General features: G+C 39.8%; 1 protein-coding gene across 1 annotated transcript; it reads right to left on the reverse strand.

The window, feature by feature from the left end:
- Positions 1-1,175: 1,175 nt before the first annotated feature.
- LOC149114611 (polycystin-1-like protein 2) lies at positions 1,176-22,453 on the reverse strand. Its single transcript, XM_089284014.1, has 11 exons — positions 22,257-22,453; positions 21,614-21,975; positions 21,310-21,489; positions 18,535-18,660; positions 17,671-17,856; positions 16,143-16,394; positions 10,809-11,537; positions 10,153-10,389; positions 6,633-7,871; positions 5,275-5,443; positions 1,176-3,585 (listed from the first exon to the last, which is right to left on the reverse strand). Exons 2-11 carry the CDS (start codon positions 21,929-21,931, stop codon positions 1,853-1,855), a joined length of 5,169 nt encoding a protein of 1,722 aa, XP_089140140.1. The 5' UTR covers positions 21,932-21,975; positions 22,257-22,453; the 3' UTR covers positions 1,176-1,852.
- Positions 22,454-23,359: the final 906 nt, after the last annotated feature.

Below are 23,359 nucleotides of genomic sequence, written 5' to 3' on the forward strand. Positions count from 1 at the left end.
AATGGCTATGCACGTGCGTTATAATTCTTGGTACATTTTTTTGCCGTCCTCTGCAAGACAAGAACGTGAAATGACCAAATTTTGCATTGTCTTGAGATCGTAAACCACGACGGCTAATTTTTTAAATTTTTATTTCAAATTTATCGCTTTGTACCGGATTTACTTTTGCGATAGTTTTGACAGTGATAAACAAATTAATTGACTTTAGATTACCGCGAGATGCGTAGGTAAAATATAGATTCACTTTTTTTGATCGACGTTGTCCTCTGCGTCGCCGTCTTGGTTACGTAAACTCCCTATTGACAACGACGGCCAACATGGTGTGCATCATGCGGCGCGGTGTAACTTGCGCGAGGTACTCGAGCTGCTGTTTCAAGAACTACAAGCAGATAGTCATATTAAAGACTGGAAAAACCGATTTCCAATTCATCACGCTGCGGCGGCAGGCAGGACTGAGAACGTTCTGTTTCTACTTCAGAACCGTAGCTGCTTAAATTCGAAGACACGAATCATAAGAGACAGAGGGTTTGATAAGTTGGGAAATAATCACGGTGGAATGACACCTGTACATTCGCCGCGCAAAATGGTTATGCTAATATTGTGAGACTTCTCGAACAACATGGCGCCGCCATTGATGCTGTTACAGATTGTGGGCGTTCCGTGTTCATGTTAGCCGCAGAAAATGGCCATAAAGATGTCTTAGTGTACGGCATGAACGAGAGTTCATTAAGTACGCCAAAAGAAAAACGCGTTGAATCATCAAATCGCGCGAGTTCGTATAAGAATCAAGTCACTCGGATAAATGAATGTGATGTAAATCACAGTTCAGAAACGTTCAGCGCATAATCCTTAGGAGCCTTCGTTGTTTTCAGAAGATCCTGAAAAAATTATTTGTCGTTAAGGGAAATGTTAACAAAATTTCCTGAAGCACACTAGTTCGGTCAGTGCCAAATAACAACAACAACAACAACAACAACAACAAAACAACAACAAGGAATACAACAACATTCCCTTTGAAGCCAAATGTGGGTTGGTTAAGATGGCTGAACATCGACCGAGTTTTCTTTTGCGTGTTTAAGGGGCACTATCTCCGCTGTCACATCGTGTTGTAACATAAAATCGCCTTATAATCTTCCAATAGAACGGAAAACAAAACAAAAAGCCAAAATTGCCAAAGCAAACAACTAATCGATTAAATAGAAAACAAAAAGTGAATGAAAGATTCCAAATAAACAAAAAATGTTCACACTTGCGTTGCTTAGATGTTTCTTCGGAAGATAATAAAAAATGCGAGTAAGGGTGCTTTGGCGGCCCACTGGGCAAAATCGTAGTTCGTCACAGAATGTGGTTTAATTAAGTACAACAACAACTTTATTTCTACACAATATTTATACATAAGTTAAACTAATAAGCGAAAAATTAAAAAGTATCGTTTGCTCAAAATAACCACAAGGCTGGAAATACAGGGGAGTTGTCAATATAGCAACGTAGTCGGTAGCTACAATGCTGTCATGATTGGAAATTACACAATTATTTGTACCAGTACCAGGATCAATTTAATTATTTACAAATGTGGTTATGTCTGCAAAGATCCCACTAAAAGCTTAAAGAGGTCGAACATGGAGTACAGTGGATAAGTTAGAATGCATACTCTGGACGAACTAGTAGAAATCCGAGTCAATTTTTTTTACAAAGCATATTTTGTTTGTTACTTAAAGGAAATCATTCTTTGTTTTCAGTCGGTCACAATATGTACAATGAAAGTTTTAATATGGTCTCAGTTCGATTTTTTTTCATTCACTCAGTGATATCGGGAATGCTAACTGGTCGCTCGTTATTCACTGTTTAGAGTTCAATTGAATGACTCATTCGAAGTTGCTGTAACGTTTACTATGGGATCCGAAGAGTTATGAACACCCATCTCATCCATAATCAACTCAAATTTCTCTTCCTGCTCGGCCTCCCTGGAATATTCTTGGACTATACTGTCCAAGCGCTGGAACAGATCTTTCTTGGTCGCCTGTAATCTTCTCAGTTGACACTTAGTGACATCCTTTCCGAAACGCACTTTCTTTCCCTTCTTATTAAGATGGCAGCGATTTTCATTCCTTGCACGCTTCCGATATACAATAACATTACTGACTTGATCAAAGAAGGTCTTTTTTCTCGAGTTGTTTTGCTTCACATTTCCTGATGCTTCGATCTTTTGTTCCCTGGGGACTTTAATTTGTTGGCTGATTACATCAAAGTTAATTGCTCTACTGTTCCTGGATTTAACTTCGGGAGTTCCATCTTCTGCTTTCCTTGACCGGGCTAACGTTTCCTCGAGTTTTCGTCGGCGTAAACAATCGCTTATCTTATCATAAAATTGATGCCGTTGGTTTGTTTTCTTCCAGCTGCATTCGTCCACGCCAGCGTCGTAAAGTGGGCTTTCCTTTGCAGTGTTCTTTGCTTCTGCAAGTGCGTCGTTCAGTATGACGATGAAGAAGTTCATTGCTATAATAGTAGTAGTCAGCAGAATCATGGCTGCGAAAATTCTTCCGAACATTTTGTTGGTGAGCTCTAACTGATTGACTGGCCTTGCTTTCACTCGACCCAGAGTCAACTCTATTTGGAAAAAACTAGCTTTTAGAAACGATGAATAACGCTCAAATCCCGCTCCAAAAATCAGAATACCAAAGTGCAAGAAGGCAATGAAAAGAATTAAGAAAATAACACTGAAAGATGCGAGATGTCTCGCACTGTTCTTCAATGTTATGGAAAACACAGCAACGTGTTTATTGAATCTTATCAGGCGCAAGAGTTTCACAGAGATCACAAACACCAACAAACCAAGAACGACATTATCTACCTCGCGCCAAACCAGAGCTTCTTGGAAACTCACATGACCATACACGTTTTCTTGTAATTTTCTGATGACCGAAGACACTTTTTCCGATTGTACCACATACATAATAATAGCTAGCACGGAGAAAAACAACTGCCACAGTTCTACCCAGTTCCAGAAGGATTTAAAATACCGGAAACCCCGTTTGTAGAGCTTGTAACTCTCTCGTCCAAGGTACCACAGCACGAAGATGATAAATAAAAGAACACAGATCACATGCAACTCTTTGGCGGCGGTCTGAGTGGAGGGAAAAGAGAGAACATCAATTCTCTTGAACGTTGCTGTGTGTCCTGACGCCCCAACTTCGTAGAAATACGTTGCAATAGCTAAAACATTTACTGACGGGTTGAAGGCTGAGAATTCCACAATAACAGCTTTGGTTTGTCTGTCCAGCCAGTCATTAGTTTTTAAATTCTTAATAATGCTAAAACCTGTTGCGTTCTCGTATCCTAAGTCAGCCACGAATCCTCCCCCAGGGTAAAATGAGAATTGTCCCCACTTGGGCACAGTTTCACTCTCCCCCGCATTCTGGTATCGCCAGGGCTTCGGGCAAAGTCGAAGTAGCTCCTCGTGACTCGAAGAGTTGTTGGTGGGCTTCCAGGCTGGTTTACTATAGGGGGTTCTATCTTCATTTTCTAGCCCGTATCCGTCGTAGCACACCGGAAATATTCTCGTCATATAATCAACTTTACAGGATGCTGAAATGTTTACAAAACCATTATTAGAAAATAGCTGTTCATGCCTTAAAGAAGGCCCTGTTCTACTGCAAAGCGGTTAATCAGAACATACTAGCTAATGCTACAATCAGAATTAACCTACTTTGAGAAATTTGCAAGTAGATATAACTCATAGACTGCTTTTCTCACACTTCAAGGGTCCAACATCATGTTGAAGGAACAAGTATATTTGCTTTTGGACATTTTTAGTTAAAGCAATAGTAAACGCGACAAACCGAATTCAATAGTAGTTCTATTGTGAAGTATATATGAAATAATTCATATTTGAACTGCGGTAGTAGATGAAAGTGAAGTATGATCATCGCAGTAAATTTTCCAATTTAAGCAACTGGAAAGAAGAAGCCTGAAAAGAATCTGGGCTTCAACGGGATTCGAACCCGTGACCTCCGCGATACCGGTGCGATGCTCTACCAACTGAGCTATGAAGCCACACATTGGGAGCGAGGTCAATTAATTGAGTTCATATCTTCCCGTGAGTGAAATGATGTGAAGTATATATGAAATAATTCATATTTGAACTGCGGTAGTAGATGAAAGTGAAGTATGATCATCGCAGTAAATTTTCCAATTTAAGCAAGCATTTCACTCACGGGAAGATATGAACTCAATTAATTGACCTCGCTCCCAATGTGTGGCTTCATAGCTCAGTTGGTAGAGCATCGCACCGGTATCGCGGAGGTCACGGGTTCGAATCCCGTTGAAGCCCTGATTCTTTTCAGGCTTCTTCTTTCCAGTCGCTTAAATTGGAAAATTTACTGCGATGATCATACTTCACTTTCAGTAGTTCTATTATTAGATGTTTTGGCGTGTAGTATCGCTTTATATTTTTACTCGTTGTTTGTATTTTGACGAGCCCCTAGGGCTCGTGAAATACGACACAACTCGTAAAAATATACAGCGATACTACCCACTAAAACATCTAATAAGATATATTTATAATCCGTCAAGTATTTTCACTCGCGCGCGACTGGTCTAAACGCGTCACGCGACTGAATACTCGTCCCAGTAAAAACTGGGGAATATCCGAGTGATATTCCCCAATTTTCAAATCCGCGCGTGTTGCGAAAAATATTTGAAGTAAAATAAACACAATAGCTTTCATTTGGCCCGAAAATATTCTCCGATATTTGTCCGTGGACATCATCTATTCCTCAAAGCTCACAGTGTTCCTCCAGCTACATTTTCGGAGAACCGTTCGCTTCTCGGAAAAGATAATGTCCAAGGACAAATATCCGAGGGTATTTCCGCGCCAAATGGAGGCTATTGTTTATCTGTCTTCAGCTCACAGTATAGTGACTGAAGTAGCTTAATCACTTTATTTTAAGTAATTTTGGCCACATGCAAAATTACCTTTAAATTGAAAGAAACCGGATACTAGTAGCTTATTAAAGTAGAGAAACACCAAAGAGATAATAATATACAGTAAAGGAACAAGGATGGTAAAAGATGTCAAAGATTAAAACGGATTACAAAGGACGCACTCAAAATATTTAGGCAAAACTTGTCAAGATGCACAAACCGAGACGTAACTCCTTTAAGACCGCCATGGATTAGCCATTATCTGAGCCTTGGTATGCACTTTCTTCCAGATACAATTAAAGTGGCGATTATTGCCATTGCAAAACATTGAGCTTTGAGACTAAAACTTACTCGGTTTAACTCGTAGTTGCCGTGCTCGAGCCATCCCAACAAGGATTGAGTGCTTGTCTCCAATGTACACTGTTTGATTCTCTTGTTGGCCATTGTACCATCTGCCCGCAAACACACCTGGGATTAAAGCGTCATTTAACCAGCTCCAGAGCTTCTCCTTATCGTTAACCTATCATAGAGAAAAGAGAAAGAGAAAATGGGCCGGTGAATACCGTAAATCCTCGAATTAATGTCCCCCCCCACCCCCCACCCCTCGAATAAGCGCCCCCTTCCAATAAGCGCCCCTCCAATCGGCCGAAATTTAAAATAAGCGCCCCACTCGAATAATCGCCCCCCTCCCCTCCCCCCCATTTTGTGGGCGAGTAATGGGACAACAAAGGATGTATAGTTTTCGTCATGTAGAGCTTAGATTTGTACATTGTTTCAGTTTGTGAACACGTTAAGTGAACACGTTAAACACGTTGAGTGCTAACGGTGCTGCGATTTAAACTTAAGGATCAGCTTTTTATGTCAATAAACAGCTTATGTTGTTGTTTACGCGCAGATGATGTATTAAAAAAAAATGATCATGCAGGCCACGACTTGGGAAAAATTGAATAAGCGCCCCCCCCCCCCCCCCGCCCTCGAATAAGCGCCGATTCGAGGATTTACGGTATACCAATGTTATTGAACTAACACGAGCTACATACTGGGGTAATATATCACTTGCTCCTTTCTTCCCCAAAGTTATGGACCGAGCCGAAATCGCTCTCATTCCGCATGCCTTGTGACGCCACGTTCTAAGCGCTAAAATAGGTTGGACTCATTCTCAGGGTGCGTTCGACTAACCTTATTACAGAATAAAAATATCACTATTAATTCCGCATTATTCCAAATAGCCAGTTACTTTTCAATGCTCAATCGAAAACCTCCCTAACAGCATAGAGCGGTTTCCAATTGAATACCGTAAAACCAAAACCAAAGTAATCACTTAAGGCAGTTACAAAGGACAGACCAGCGAACCAATCAATAATCGATGTAAATACATGAAGCTGACGCGACGCGAGGGAAAACGTATGCGGGCGAGTCACGATTGGTTATGTTTGACAAAATGGCGCGAGTTTTTTTTAAACCAATCGTGTAGCATGATACGACAAAACCAATTTACTTTTCGACATTCAATTGAAAACCGCTCTAACTTAGTTGAGTTAATTGAAGAACATTTCGCTTTGGTTTTAAACATCATGCCTACTGTTCGTACTGCTCGTTTTGTAAAATATGTTGAACTGAACAGCTCAACAAATGAAAAACCAAACGAATCCACATGATTACTCAGTTTGGAGTTAAACCAGACTTGTTTCATTGTTGACAGTACTTACCTTTTCAAAGTTTGGTAACCCATCCCGGATGGACTTTGTCATGTGATATTGGTAACTATTCCGGTTGCCATAACACAAGACCATCACCAGGAAGATGAACAGGAAGTAAACGACAAGCTCGAAGAAAAGAAGCGACAAGTTCTTTTTCTTTAGCTGTTGTTTCCTCATGTCTTCCACTTCAGATAGCTTCATTTTCCACAGTCGCTGTTGTGAGGGGCTACTTTTAGCTGCTTCGTGGCTTTGGCGTCTTTCAGATCTACTCTTTTTCCACTTGAGAATGGCGGCGAGGAATATCGCTATGAATAACACTTTAGCAGGTTCTATAATTGTCACATCCTTCCCCAGTGATACAAGCACTGACGTTAGCCACTGCTCGCTGGTGCTCTTTCCCCAAATCAAGCTGTAGAACATGGTAAACGAAGCAGAAACAACACAAGAACTAAACAAGAAGAACCAGGCCAGGTAGGTGAGCCACTTCACTTTACGACAGCACAGAGTCTCACTTGCTCCTTTCTGAAAAAGGAATACTGTCACAATGTTTATGGGTGCAACGATAAGTGCACTTTTAAAAGTGATAATGATTTGGGCCCACGAGAATTTCAGGGGTCCTACTTGTAGCACTTGCTCAGATTTACCTTCCAACTTATAGAACATCGCGTTAGCAAACATGGCTGTAAGCAGCACTGATAGGCAACACGACGCTCGCTGTACTCTTGTAAAGCGGCTTCTCCTCGGCTTCGCTAGGACTGAAACCCAAAGATGGGTTTCAGTCAGACCTCTCCACCAACGCTTTAGCATCTCGTGTCTAAAAGTGCCTTCATTTGGCGCCCGTTCAATGATTCGCTCAATTCGACCGTCTTCTCGCTCCAGGGCAAGCCACTGGCTGCTGGTAAACGCCCAAGCGTGATTCACCTGTTCGTCAATAACAACGATTTCTTCTAGAAACCAGGAAGGGCTCTCACCAGAGTTGTCATGACCAATTCGCAATGCCTGAATCGCGCCAAGAGACTGGCTAAGATTAAGAACAAACACATCCGTGTTTCCACGAGTAAAGAGAAAATTATCCACGCCAGGCTCCCCTAAGTTGAGCTGAACAATTCCGCTGCTTCCTTCACTACCGTATATCTCCATGGCAACCTTAGCTGTTGTACCTGAATTTCTCCACACGCCCGTGGAAATGATTATCCGATAGATGTGTGAGCAGCCTGGTGTGGAGGGTAGATGCACTGGCAGACTAGTCTAGAAATCAAAGTGGATTTCATTTATTAATGTACTGTGAGATACTAGACCTGACGTTTTAACGGCTCAAGCTAAGATCTTGATAATAATGAGTAAACTGGAACCCCGTTAAAACGGTTACCAACGGGCCATGAAAATTTCACAGCATTAATAGGATCTGTTTTAAGTGACATCTTCGTGAAGGAAAATGTGTTTGATTTGTTAACGACACAGGTCAATAACATGTTACAGGCGTTTGAATAACCAAGAAAATCGCTCAATATTTTTTCTTTTGTTTAACTAAACAAAAAGAAAACAAATGCGTATTTGGTTGGTTGTAAGTTGGGATTTCAGAACGTAATCGTTAGCCGTATTAACAGGGGGACCGCATGGACGGGTTTTCCTATGAGAAAATGTACGGGCGTTTCGGCAGGACAAAGAAACAACACAGCCGTAATAACGAGGTGACTGTATTAACGAGGTGACCGTAAGGAGTTGTTCCGCTAACTTTAATTTGTTCAATCAACTGTAATTGCCCCTTGTTTTGTTTTTGTTTTTGATTTTTTCTTTTTTCTATATATCACTGGACTCTACAATTGTTTATGTACCAGCTCGATCATTTCAGCAGGCGCGTCAGAGAGTTTAAAAGTATTTGTAGAAGCTTAATCCCTTTTGAAGATATAGAGTTTGGAGCTTTGAACTTTCCTCGATTTTGCAAAGCCTAAAATTTTTTTTCTGTTTTTTTTTTTCAGCAGTGTTATGGCTGCATTCGTAGCTATCATCATGTCTTTTTCAATAAGTTTTTCGCATTCCACTTTATCTTAACGAGTTCTATCCGAATTTATTACATTTTGGGCCTTAACAGGGAAAAATTATTTAAATAATAACAAAAAAAACCCATACGATTGTTTGAAATTAAAAGTTCTATCACTGCAAAGTTTGAGCTGCATCGGATAAAAGACCGAAAAGTTTCTCCGAGGGTGCAGCTTCAAGCCCTCTGCTAGCCAGGTGTGCTTAAAATTTCAACACCTTTTTTAACAAGCTGCATTTGTATGAATTCCAAAATTGTTGAACTGAAATCATGGTTTTCAGGGTAGAACCCGGCAAGTTTGTAAAATGTTCAAAACAGCGGATTTTACAGTTGAACCCAGCATTAATTCTTATGAATCGATATGGTTAAACCTCTTGTAATAAGTCATGTTGTAACTTTAGTTTCATATATATGGCCATAAGGAAGACTACAGCCTTGACTGTAATTATGCACCCTACAGGGGCACCCAACGCATCGTTTCGGTAAATTATCTGTTCCGAAGGCCTTTAATCTTCTTTGATTTTCTCAACCCTTTGAATACCAAACTGAAGCCAAAAAATACCGTTTTTAACCATTTAGTCAGGTTTGTTTTTAGCGGCCATGACGCTAAATAAGCCTAAGTGTTGCTAAGAAAGCTTTTCTTTACTAAAAGGAGAGATTTTTCGAGGATTAGGCACAAAATTGAGCAAAATTTCAATTCGGGGCATGCGCATAAGCCAATTGTTTTTGTTTTTGTTTTTGTTTTTGTTTTTTTGCCATTAACCGTTCTCAGTTTTGTTTGTTGCTCCCTTTCCTTTCTGTTTTTCTCGGCCCTTTTTACACTGGCTACCTTTTGCGCTGTATGTTCTTTCTGGCTGCGTGAAAAGTTGGGTGTTAATTACGGGCGAAGCCTAGAAATGGACCTTGATCAATCATAGGCTTAGTGGACCATTTTACCACCGTTTTTGCACTAAAACTAATAACGTTGTTTTTCGATTTGCGACGTCGGAATGTCGTCGATATCCAAACCTGACCATTGTGCGGAAAGGCCAGCCTAGTGCTACTATCTGCTCATCAAGAATATCTGATGACATTTAGATTGATGACGTCACAAGTGGTACAAAGAGCACGACCATTAAGTGGCCGTATATGGCCACTTGGGCGTCAAAGGGTTAAGAGAATTGTCACCCCGAACTTTCCTGATATGAGAAATTTAATGACTGTTGTTTTCGGATTGTTAAAAATGTCATTTTGAGTACTGAAAAAAGGTCAGCTATCATTATCGGAAAGCCGATAAGACTTAAGGTTTTCGGGAAATGGACAAAAAAGCCCTAATAAATTCGAGAATACTCAAGTTCCCCTAGAATTACCGAACAGCGCAACCTTAATTTAACCTACAGAGCTTTAAAAGTACCCCAGATAGCCTAAAACAGCGTTTAAAAGCATTCGAGAGAAAACGGTCGTTGGGTGCCCCTGACCCTATTGAAATGAATTGTCTTCATCAATGCTTACATTTCTGGCGTCTTTTTTATCCGCTTTTCTGACGATAACCAGCACGACAATATAGCACAGGAGAACTACAGAGATCATCACAATAACTGCAACGTTTCCAGTTTCTTGGAGATCCTTGAACTCCACTGAGACCTTGTCAAAATCAATGGGATTCGGTTTAATCAAAAGAGATCCTCCAAATGAAGTCAGATGATTACAAGAACAATTAATAAATCCGTTGTATGTTGCTGATAAGACCTGGTAAAAAATAAACGGAAAAAGAAAACGAAATTAAATTAAATCATTTAAAATTCTCCACATTATCATTTGTAGTACGTAGGCTAGCAAAGGCTGATCACGTTGCTTGTAAAACGTCCTATCAAAATTATTTTTTTTCTCTGCCAGTCTGTTAAAAATTTCATTATAAAAAGAATTTCACCGCAGGCTTGAAATAATTATTTCATTTCGGATTGGTCACAGAAGGCAAATTTGTCGTAAACAAGCACTAGAGTGCTACAGCCTGCGTCAAATTACGAAAACTATTAAATGCCCTGGACTATTGCGGCGGATTACTCTTTCATATCAGAATTTCAGAAGCAGAGGCTTCTAAAGATCAAAAGATTGCAAAATTGAAAATGACAAACGAGACCTGACTGAAGAACGTTTATCCAACTCACCCGACAGCCCTCTGTTATCCACTTTTCCTTCTCCTCTGACCAGAAGACACAGCTCCCAAGGGCTACCCCCAGAGTATAGTTTTGATCCGATTTAGAATCGTATACTGGCACTACAGTTACATCTTCGTCCTGAGGGGGAGTGGGAGGGGGGTCCTTGACCTCGACACAAGAATGCTTTTGTCGTCTATTTCTGAAACATGATCTTTTCTTCCTCTTGTGAGAGTTTGTTCCACTTCTGTCATAGCCTTGCACTCCAAGAAAGTACTTCCCTGGTCGCTTGGCGAGAGTTTCTATTGGACTCGTTAGCTGGGAACATTCAGTTTTGCCATCCTTTCTGCCATGCGCACCTGGTGACCAAACACACTTTTCGCTCTTCGAGACAGTGGCATTGAGGTCATGCTCTTGGGTGGTTGGCCACTGACCATATCGCAGGTACACAAACAGATTTGTATTTGCCTCAGTAGGCGTGATTTCCAGCATTATCAGGGTATTTTCGTACTCAACATCAATTACGTGAAAACGCAGATTATCATTCTGGGTGAAATACTGCCCATTTTCGAAGGAGACCATCTGGTTTTGTAATGGTGCAACGATGATAACGTTGTTTGAGAGATTTGATACTTTGATCAGTTTGCGTGTTTCATCTTTTAAGTCCAGAGCTAAGACATCAGAGTTGACTCTTTGCTTAGTACTGTCCCAGGTGTAAGGATTGAATGGGATTGATAGCATCTGCAAAAAGGACAAAAACTTTCATCAACTGTCCGGCATTAATAACGTTAAGAGTGTGTCCGCGAGAAAACCAGGCAGAACCAGGCAGCAGGTGATACAGCTAAAATCACCGATTTCGCTCAAACTTGGCACAAATGTTGAGTTTATTGTTGCAAAAAAGTAGGTCAAAATATTTTATTCCCTTCAAGTTAGGAGGACCCCCTGCAAAAATGGCCGTTTGACACTATATATGCATATTTAACTAGCCATCTCTGGTTTAGTATTTCTACAACAAGAAAAACGATGTGAAAAGGAAATCCACTGGATCATGTGCTACAACTATGAGTCTAAGAGCACAGATATTCATTTCAACTGGTCAATTTGATTTCTCTCCATGGCTTCATCTTAAGTAAGGTACATATTTCGTAGTGTTGTGAATAGCCTTCAATTGATGTCAAATATCTGCAATGGGCAAAACCAGAAGCATATAACCTAGAATAGGTGATGTGCTTCTGGCAAAACCAAATACACATTATTCTAACCTTGATAGTGAGAGCAATCAATAAAGTTCTCAAAAAAGCCATAAAATGTTTGGGGACTTCAATATTTTTTCTGTGCTGGCGTACTGTTTACATAGAAGTTTACGATTTATGGCCATTTCATGAACATCCACTAAAACACAAAAGCCATTTCCCTGTCTTAACCTAACCCGAAATCAACAAGAAATATCAGTCTAAGCATTTTCCTATCGATTACGAGACACTTCTTTCAAATACTTTCGGAGCTATATCTTAAGGCATATAGGCGTATAGGCTGGAGGGGAGGGGGGGGGTCCCCCTAGCTACGGAAATAACGTGATTTTTCGGGCAAAACGCTCATGATTCGGGCAACGACACTTAAGAAAAGAAAAACATTACAAAATAATGCTGTTGGCGTAATTTCCAAAACTCGTAAATAAAGGTTCGTACTTTTTATGTCTCTCTTTGTTATAAGACGCTCGACCGGGGGTCTGTAGGCCGTCAAGTGGTTTCTTAAAAGAGTTGCTAGCTAAAGTAGTACCGTGTAAAGTGTACCATTTCTATCTGCTGCTGATCTGAAGTATCGTTGCGCACCGAAGACGCTATGGTAATCAGTCGGGACAGCAGCGCGCCTTTACTTTTAGGTTTCAAGGCTTGTAAATTACTTTCTCTGACATTTGCCTTGCAAAAAAGGACTTGGACTGAAATGATTTGAGTAGCCTAGGGTTTCTGTTGGCTAGAAGTCGGTTAAATGTGTATCGTGGAAATCTACTATAAGGATATTATCTCCTTTCACAATTATCCATCAACAAAACAAGGACACGAATGAAAGCGAACGAAGACCAAGAGTTTTGTTTTTGTGGAAGCCCTGAAAAGAGCCGTTTGGAATGTCTTAACGATAGGGTGTTTTAATTTTTTTCTTGAATTTTTCTTTGGAGGTGTTTCTCCAGTACGTCCATGTTGCTTACCATCTTATTTACGTTGCTTCTGAACTCATGGAAGGCTTGCAGTGTAGGCTGCAAGTCTGCTGTGGCCAAAACAAGACTATCTCGAAGGACTTCTGGCAATGCCTCGTGCTGTTCTTTGGACGTCTCGAGTACATCGAGACGCTCGTCTTGAATACAGGATAGCTTCTGTAACGGTTGTCCAAACGGCCCATGTCTGTGTTACTGATCAGTTTTAGATTTACTAGATTGAGACTGTTGATAGAGTTCATTGAGTATGTAAGCTTTCAATATAACTATCTTTGTGAACGTTTTAGTTTTTCACACATTTTGAATGCGTTTGCATCCTGATTTCAACACTCCCGCATTCGGGCATTGCGTATTTTTTTCGGCCAAGAAGTATCGATTAAGCATTCTCGCAGTCCATTCGATTATTGAAACTTGTTTATTCGATGACTCGTATTTAAAACTAGCACAATCATAAAAGCACATGCGATATTATATTTTAAGTCTCGTGATCAACTGTCAATCATAAATGCCTTTTGAACTCTGTACAAACAAAATATAGACAAAACCCATGTGGGTTAATAAGTTTCACGGCAAGAAGGTCACCGCGCCCTTAAGCCCGATGGTGCCCGTACGCCCACAAGCAGACCACCCTATGTGTTCGTGGTTAATTGTTTACAGAAACGAAGAGAATCTATGAAGGTTATGAATAATGCTCTGAAAATTGAATATCTAAAGTACATCTCGGTCTGAATATGCCAATGAAGTTAAATGAAACGTTAATCGACTCATGTGTGGTGTTTTTTCGCCTTCCTGGGCCGTCTGAAGGGTCTTTTTACGAAATTACTTTTGGTCGGTTACCGGTAAGACAGGAGACCTCTCTTGTCTTCTTTTGTACGCCTGTGGATATGAATACCGCAGCAGAAGATTCAACTCACAAGTTCCCTCAACTTACGCTTTCAGGTGTAAAACAGAATGGAAACAAGAAATAACTACTTCATACAGGTAACTTAGACGCGATTTTGCCCTCTCTTTGATTCTTGGATTTTGATGCCCTTTCAAAATGTTCAGTCCATCTTCCGTTGACTTCGACGCACGTTTTAACAAAAAAATATCCATTACCATCCCGCTTTCATCGCCAGAGAAGTCCAGAGGTTGTCGAGATAGCTACTCAAACGCCGTTCAAAATACAGGATGAGCCATCACTACTGCTGTAACATATAGATTTCTTTCAAACGCCACCACAAAACATGCCACCATCTTTGACGATATTATGCCGTAAAATTTGTGTTACCATACATGAACTACCTGCTGAACCGCTTACTTTTCAATACCGGTAATGGCGTAATAGCGTCGGCTCAACGTCGTCAAAAATGGCGGAGTGGTGGAGTGGTCGTGTGCGGCGGGTTGTTTTGATACAGATCTCTCTGTTATAGCAGCAGTGGTCTGTGGATTTTGAGCGGTCCTTTGAGTAGCGATGCCGACAAGTTGCTAGCATCTGTGACCTTGAAAGCGGAATGGCGATGGATATTCTCTTTAAAACTCGCCGGGTCGAAGCAACCGTACATGTATTGATGACAATTTCGCCATCCAAGAATTAAAGAGAACCCAAAATCGCGTCTAAGTGACCTGCATGTAGAAGTTATTTCTTGTTTCCATTCCATTTTACACCTGAAAACATAATTTGAGGGAGCTCGTGAGTTGAATCTTCTGCTGCAGTATTTACAGTATTTGTATATCGATATCGTTAGAATGCCTTAAGGTACATCTGTTGTAAAGTTACGAAATATTTGAAAGAAGTGTCCCAAGCGCTTCTTTTCGCCGAATTTTTACTCGTAATCGATGGGAAAATGCTTAGCTTGATATTTCTTGCTGATTTCGAGTTAGGTTAAGACAGAGAAATAGCTTTTGTGTTTTAGTGGATGTTCATGAAATGGCCATAAATCGTAAACTTCTATGTAAACAGTATGCCAGCACAGAAAAAAATATTTTACGGCTTTTTTGAGAACTTTATTGATTGCTCTCACTATTATGTGTATTTGGTTTTGCCCACGGCAGATATTTGGCGTCAATTAAAGGTTATTCACAACACTACGAAATATGTACCTTACTTAAGATGAAGCCACGGTTAGAAATCAAATTGACCAGTTGAAATGAATATCTGTGCTCTTAGACTGGAAGTTGTAGCACATGATCCAGTGGATTTCCTTTTCACATGGTTTTTCTTGTTGTAGAAATACTAAACCAAAGATGGCTAATTAAATATGCATATATTAGTGTCAAATGTCCATTTTTGCAGGGGGTCCCCCCAACTTGAAGGGAATAAAATGTTTTGACCTACTTTTTTTGCCACAATAATTCACTCACCAAACCCCACATTTGTGGCAGGTTTGAGCGAAATCGGTGATTTGAGCTGTATCACCTCCTGCCTGGTTATCTCATGGACACACTTTTAAAGGGTGTCCCATATGAGATATCGTGTTTACATACATACGTGCGTACGTACGTACGTTCGTGCATACATTAAAACATACATACATGGACTTAACTAACGCGTCGGAGATATTGAGCTGAAAATAGCTAATTGGGGACACTAACGCATAAAATATAAAATATAAAATACTAACTTGTGTTTAAAAATGCATGGGAAATAACATTTGTAGACCTAGCTGCCTGCCCTTTTTTAATTCTTTAGTTATTTCAAGTAGCCTGGTCCCTTACTCTATTGGTATATAACCTTGTAAAAACATTTTTGTCAGTCCGAGGGGAAACAAAGCTTGTTGTTTTCATGGAAATTAGGAAAGAGATCTAGAGCTTTCAATAAGGAGTCAAATCCGTCATTACAATACAAAAGAAATGTACCTGGATTTAAACACCAGATGCAAGGCCATGGTGCTATTCAAAAAACATTCTGCTTAGTGACTTTCTGAAATTCCATGAAGTACTAATAATAATAATTTGATAATAATTTAATAATAACTTATTACTGTGGATATTGTACGCTTTATTTCCGGTCACGAACGGAACAATAAGTTTCTCAGTGTTTCTTGAGATGTAGTCGAGGGAAACATCTCAAACCACACTTTTCAGAAATGTCAGGATTAAGTAAAGCTTCCCTCAGGACGGTCATCACCTGGTGCTTGATACAATATGCATACCTGAGTGTCCACAAAACGTGCTCCTTGTATTCCGCTGGACTCCAATGCTTTCTTTCCAGCCGGCAAAACAAATCTGGCATCTTTTTCTTCAATTATTAATCCTACAAGTTTATACGGGCTATGGCGGCCTAAGGTCATGGTCAGTCCTGTCGTCTCAATCGATATCATTTCATCATCTGGAAATCTTAGGGCCAGCACTGCATCTCCAACTAAGCTGAGGATCTTCATGGATCTCATGACTAATTGTTTACCCTAAAAAACAAAACAAAACAAAACAAAACAAAACAAAAGAGTTGTTTTATAAATCAAACTCCAAAGTACTCACATGTGGTCAACCAATCACAAGAAAAGCAACAATTTACACAATGAATCAATCCAAGCAAAGCCAAAAAACTGAAGCAGATTCTGTCAAGCTTGGGAAAACATGTGACCAGCTGCAAAACATATAACGAGTGGAAATGTGAAGGTGAATTAATCAACATGACACGAGCGTGGGACAAAGAAAAATTCTGAATCCCAGACAGGAATAGAACCCATGACCTCCCGAACACCGGGCGGGCGCTCTATCCACTGGGCTACGAGAACTCATGGAGAGCAAGGTCATTTAACTGAGTTCATATATGATAGGTGTCCTGCATACTGCTAGGATCAACGCTATCGAATTCATCGTGAGTAGTGATAAGTTAATAAAGATGGTGAATTTTAAGCTCGGTAATGAAATGTGAAGGTGAATTAATCAACATGACACGAGCGTGGGACAAAGAAAAATTCTGAGTCCCCGATAGAGCGCCCGCCCGGTGTTCGGGAGGTCATGGGTTCGATTCCTGTCGGGGACTCAGAGTTTTTCTTTGTCCCACGCTCGTGTCATGTTGATTAATTCACCTTCACATTTCATTACCGAGCTTAAAATTCACCATCTTTATTAACTTATCAACGAGTGGAAAGGTGGTAAATGCTTGGCACTTACTTCAGAGCTAAGCAATGAAAAAACATGCGTTATAGCCAGTGCCAAGTGTGTAAAAATATGTGAGCCAGGTCATCTATGGGAAAACATGTAACCAGTGCCAATCATAGGAAAACATGTAAGGCGAGTCATGCGTGGGAAAACATGTAACCAGTGTCAAGTATAGGAAAACATGTAAGGCGAGGCATGCGTAAGAAAACATGTATCCAGTGTCAAGCATAGGAAAACATGTAAGCCGAGTCGTGTGGGAAAACACGTAACCAGTGTCACGCGTGGGAAAACATGAAAGCCGAGTCGTGTGGGAAAACATGTGACCAGCACCAAGCATAGGAAAACATGTAAGGCGAGTCATGTGTGAGAAAACATGTAACCAGTGTCAAGGTTGGGAAAAATTTAACCACTGTGCATGTAAGGACTGTTGGTGTAAGAATTTGTCACTTAATTATTACTGACAAATGCGAGTTAGGTAACTATGGTCGAAGTTATAGATCAAAGTGTGTCCTTGTGCATTTCAATGAAGTAACAATTGACAGCCGTTAACAATACAAGACGGCAAATATTAACCTTTTCTTGAAGATCAGAACCAACATCTCCTGATGCAATGACTGCTCCTGCCTTCAGCAAGCTGTTAAGACAGAAACCTAAGTTTTCTGCAGATAGGGTGACCAGCGGTATCATGACCACATCTTTTGCTTGAGTAGTGTTCCATAAGAATGATGCCATTGAATCAATAGCAGACAATGAGGATCCCTATCAAAAGTGTAATCAGCAACAGAATAAGTTGTTATCTGCTTGGCTAAATCTGAGTCTACAATAGCTTTTCACAGCCTGTTGCGATTAACAATGGCTACACATGCTTTTCACAGCCTGTTGTAACTAACAATGGCTACACATGCCTGATTTGATATCGGAGTATGATTCACTCTTAACAGACGTCCCAAACTCGCAATTCGAGACATTGATCAAAACTTAATGATTATGTAAGCGCATCAAGTGGGACGTGACGACCCAAATCGTAGTTGTCATCAGGGCCATTGCTAAGAAACTTTGAATGTATAGTTGAAATGATGGGATAGCGTTTATGGGATAATGTTTTAGAGCTTATGCCACTGTTTAACTGGATAGTTAAACGCCAGAAACAACCCAGCTGGTGCATTTAACAGTCAAAGTAAATGTTTCTTGGAATTAATGGACATTCATGGATGGCAATGATCAAACATCTATAAATATTATTATTTAGTTAGAACAGAGGGAAATAAGCTTGATCGTAAAGCATTGTGTGATCATGCAATATTCCTCAAGGTGAGATATTGGAGATTGAAATATTTAGAGAAACCAGGAAAGGGTAATCTCCTTTTCTGTTCATTTCCCCTTACCACAACCCGGCATCCTCCTGCTATACCCTCCCTCAACATTTATTTTGCTCACCAGTGACGGGTCAGACACTGTTTCTGTATCATGAATAGCAGACCCTATAATGGAGGAGCTTTGCAAAAGGTCTGGAAGACTTTTCACTTGCAGTGAGACAATCTTTTCAATGATGAAGTCTTGAATCTGCAATATATAGAAATTGTAGGGAGAACATTGCCAGATGAGTTGCTGTACGGACATTTTTTCAGCACTTTCCAGAAACAAATAATTGTTCAGCATTTGACTTAAAGCATATTTCCTGATATGTTAATAATAATCATAATAATTCTATGGTATTTAGGTTTTAATAGTTCATCTTTTTATTCTGTAAATATTTATACGAGGGCCACTGATTGTTTTTTCAGTTACTACTGTTCGGTGCTACCCTTGATATATAAAGTCGATTATTAAAATATAATTGGCTATTATTATATAGATAATCATGTGCAAATTAATTTGATTTGCTAATTTAAGCATGTGAAGACCACTGTGTAGGTATAGCCTGCGTGCAAACTTCTACTATAATTTTCCTTCACGCAGAAAAATTAATGTCTATGAAGCGCCATCGCTAATTGAGTTTCAGTATTCGGCTAATTCCCCAAAATTCAAGGACCATACGCTAATTGGTTGCTTAACAATTAGCCTCGTTAAAAGTTGACTGTGATTGGCTATCTGTGTTTTAACAGAGATACTCGACATTATTTATGTGGTGTTTAATATGTGGTTTGATGTTTGGTATGTTTCTTATTGACTTGACACGTCCAGATGAGTGCTGATTTTTTTACGACACCTGGTAGCAGAATGGCAGAATACTGTTGACAATGATGGGTAATAGGAATCTATCCATTTCAGTAAAATACTCATTTAATCACAGCGATCATTCTTGCTAAAGAATGACAAAGAGATAACACAAGAACAACGCACTGGTCCGATAAACTAGTGCCAGGCCCCTATTGGGAAATCATGTACGGTGGCCAGTCCCTTATTTGTAGCATTCTGCTCTAGAGAGTTACATGTATAGATCACCGGAGGGAAACCGCCTAGCAAAATATAATTATGCCAAACTACACAACAGAGGTGCAAAATTGGACACCATGCAGACCTAGCTATGAGCTATAAACGTTTGTTGTCACTGTAGTCAAAAGGATTCGACACGGATACTTGCACTTCATTAAAACTCCTTTTAATAACACAACATACCACACCCATGTAAAAACTGAGGTTATGTTAGTTGCGTCAAGACAGCAGATATCAACATTCCCTGAAATTCCTTCTTTCAGAATGAGTGTAAATGACCATCCAGTGAAGCAGGTGTCATCTACGAAACCTCTCGGTGTGCACATCGACCAAAATAGGAACTGGGAATGTCATATACAGAACATTTTCGAAAAGATTGCTTCTGCATTGGGCGCAATTAAGCGAATACAACATATTATAACTTTTAATTTGTTCAACCATATTTTAATTACTGTAGCGTTGTCTGGGACAACTATGGCAGTGGTCTCTCTGAAAAGCTTCAGAAGCTCCAAAATTGTGCAGCCCGTATTTTAATGTGTGCCAATTGCGACTTTAATATCGATGAATTTTTCCGGGCACTAGGTTGGCGTAAACTCAAATATCAAAGATTTGAATCAGCTGCTGTTATGGGGTACAAATCTTTACATGGGATGGTCCCTGAGTATCAGCTGAGTTCTAGATTTGTGTTTCAAAACGACATAACATCGTATCGATTAAGGAATACTGAAAAAAATTGGCTCTTCTGCAGTCCCGCACCAATTATTTGATGAAGAGCTTCTCTTGCAGTAAAGCCATAGCCAGGTTGTGGAACAGCCTATAATCCAGTGACCTTCGTGCAACAACATGTTTACATGATTCTAAACGTAACATACGTCACCAGAGTTTTGAATGAGTTTTAACACGGCATACTTGTAAAGCAGCTCTTAGTATGTAGTTTAAGTTAGTTAGTTTAATTAGGGATAATTAGTTTATCTTTTACCATTTTATAATCTTTGCTGAAGGATTAACTGTGTATAAATTAAGCTATCATTACCATTACCAATTTACCCTAGCCTTCAGAAACAAGAATGGAGCTAAATAGCTTGGAAGCCAACAGTGAAAAGACAACGGCAAATGTCAGAAAACGTGCCTGGCTTCGCAGACCTCACTTTTCTCTTGTGAAAGTAGACGTCTCCACGCAGGCTATGTTTTGAACAAATCACATAGTTTTGATTTCCTCATGTTTGAACACGATGAACTGAGATTACTTTGTTTAAGGAACTCAAACGTTCATAACCACATTTAATTACTATAACAGTGCTAACATGGTCATTAATATAGAGCAAACTAAGGAGAGGATCAAAAAACAATCAACCAATCAAGTTGTGAAATACCTGTACTAGTTGCAACTTATAACACTTGTACAAGTTGTGTGAATCTGATTTAAATGTACAGAAACAGAATTCAACTCATAATTAAATTTATGCTCCTCTGATGATATGTAGACTACTAGTAGTTCCTCTTTCACTAAGTAGTCCATCAAGCGAGACTGTGAATAGACTGCAAGGAAAAAATGGCCTCGTAAAATCCTTGGGTTGAGAAGCGCTTCTTGCCTCCAGGATTTCATGCACCCATTTTTTCTCACGGTTCTCATTCGCGTCACACTCGACGGACAAGCAAGACTAATTAGAGAGGGACTACTCATAGCCTAGATGAAATGATAACTTTTGAACTATGGTGCAGAAAAAACTGCATGTAGTTAAATAAATAGCAATTTAATGAAAGCTAGTTCATTACCTCGGATATTTTTGTTGAATCTGTTGTAGTATCTTCTAAAAGTGCTTGAAGGACTGCATTTGCTATCACTTCTACCTTTCTGAGATCTCCATCTTTGATTGCATTATTAAACTCGCTGTCATTTGCTGTTATACGTCTGCTGATTTGATCTGGTCTCAAGAGCTCTGGAAATGGTTCAACCTACAGGAATATTCATGTGCAATATGTTACAACATACCAGTACTGGTTGTTAAAAGTGACAACCTGTCATTTAATATGCATGTGATGTGATGCAAGAGTTAATATAATCAAGGATATGCTGTACCTGCACAGAGAAATCAACTCTTGGAGCAGACACGCCATTTTTATCAGTCACTGTGACATTGACCTTCACAGCATAATTCCAAGACAGCTTTCCAGATGGCAGCCACGAGTTAACACTACTACTAGAGCCATAGTACAACAGCCCATGTAGACCATTTTGTAGTTGATATTGAAACAAATAAGACAGGGGGGTGCTGTCACTTTCCCAGTCACTACAGCTCAGGTTAAAAATAGTCTCCAGTGAGGTGCCATTTGATGGAGTGATGGAACATGTTCCCCTTTTAGGTGGTGATGAAGTGGAGATGTTGTGAGCACTCATTCCTTGTTGACCGTGGAGGGAGATTGCTTTACTATGTGTGATATCTAAAATGCATATCATAGATAAAAATGTCAATAAAACCACGGAAAAAATGCGCAGAATTGTAGTCATATTATATAGTTTAAATTCTGCATGCACTGTGATTAGCAAAAATAAATGAACTTATTGACTGAGTGGAATAGCCAGGCTTGGACTTGCATTGAGGGACGTGAATATATTAGAATAGCTGAGGACCAAATATTTTCCCGTCAGGTTCTGTGTGGCAGTAGGAGAAATGAAACGTCCATACTCTTAGTGAAATATTACAACAAAGTTCAATCCTTACCTTGACTTACACTGCTTTCAAGTAATGACGAGCGTGATGCAGTAGCTCGTGATGCATTTATACTCGGTGTATTTATTGTACTTGTTGTTGAGATCCTCTGTGTCAATGTTGCTGGCAGCACATTGAATGGTGTTTTCTGAGAGGCTGAAAAGGATGATGAAATGGCTGAGGGCGCTGATATTAAAGCATGACTTGACGAGCCTGCGAAATTATGATCAGAGCATTTCAAAAAATATAAAATGTTTTAATTACAATTATGATGTTGACTTGTTAGATCGCCTTATAATGATAGTCATCGTGCCCATCACAAAAGAAAATGCAGAGTGAATGTTTTAGTTACTAATAATGCTTATAGTTACATTATTTTAGTTGCATTATATTTTAGGTAATACCGTGTACTCATATATGGAAATACTGAAATAAATTGTTGTTGTTGCTGCTATCTGGGAGAGCCCCTGGGGAAATATGTCAATGCCTATATAGAGTTGATTCATTAGACTTCAGTGGTCGGGGACTTTGATGAGTCTCTCTAGAGGTCAGCTGGTGCCGATGCCCGTATCAAGGAAGATCCATCTAAGCCAACTACCCAGGGTTCTCTTTAACTTTTAGCTTTCTTATTTTTTTCACGACTCAGTAATGCAAACAAGGCTCAAGAGGAATGTACAAGCTAGGAGTAAATCTTCAGTTCTTCACTCAGTGTGATGTCTTATCGCATACTGTTTGATAGGTAAAAGCGTTATAAATAAAACCACGGCAAAAAAAGCGAAAACATTGTAGTCATCTTATACTTTAAATTCTGCATGCGGTCTGATTTGCGAAAATGTATGAACCCATTGACTGAGTGGAAGACTTGAGGAACGTAAATATATTAGAATGGCCGAGGGGCAAATATTTTTCCCGTCAGGTTCAGTGTGAGGCATTGTAAGGAGAAATGAAACTTTCATAATCTTAGTTAAATTTTACAGCAAAGTTCAATCCTTACCTCGACTCACACTGCTTTCAAGTACTGACGAGAGTGATTCAGTAGCTCGTGATGCATTTATTCTCGGTGTATTCATTGCACTTGTTGCTGAGATCTTCTTTGTCAATGTTGCTGGCAGCAC

Source organism: Orbicella faveolata, unplaced genomic scaffold (assembly GCF_042242905.1).
Source record: "Orbicella faveolata isolate gen_17 unplaced genomic scaffold, um_ofav_v1 contig_13, whole genome shotgun sequence".
In the NCBI taxonomy this organism is placed as follows: Eukaryota; Metazoa; Cnidaria; class Anthozoa; order Scleractinia; family Merulinidae; genus Orbicella; species Orbicella faveolata.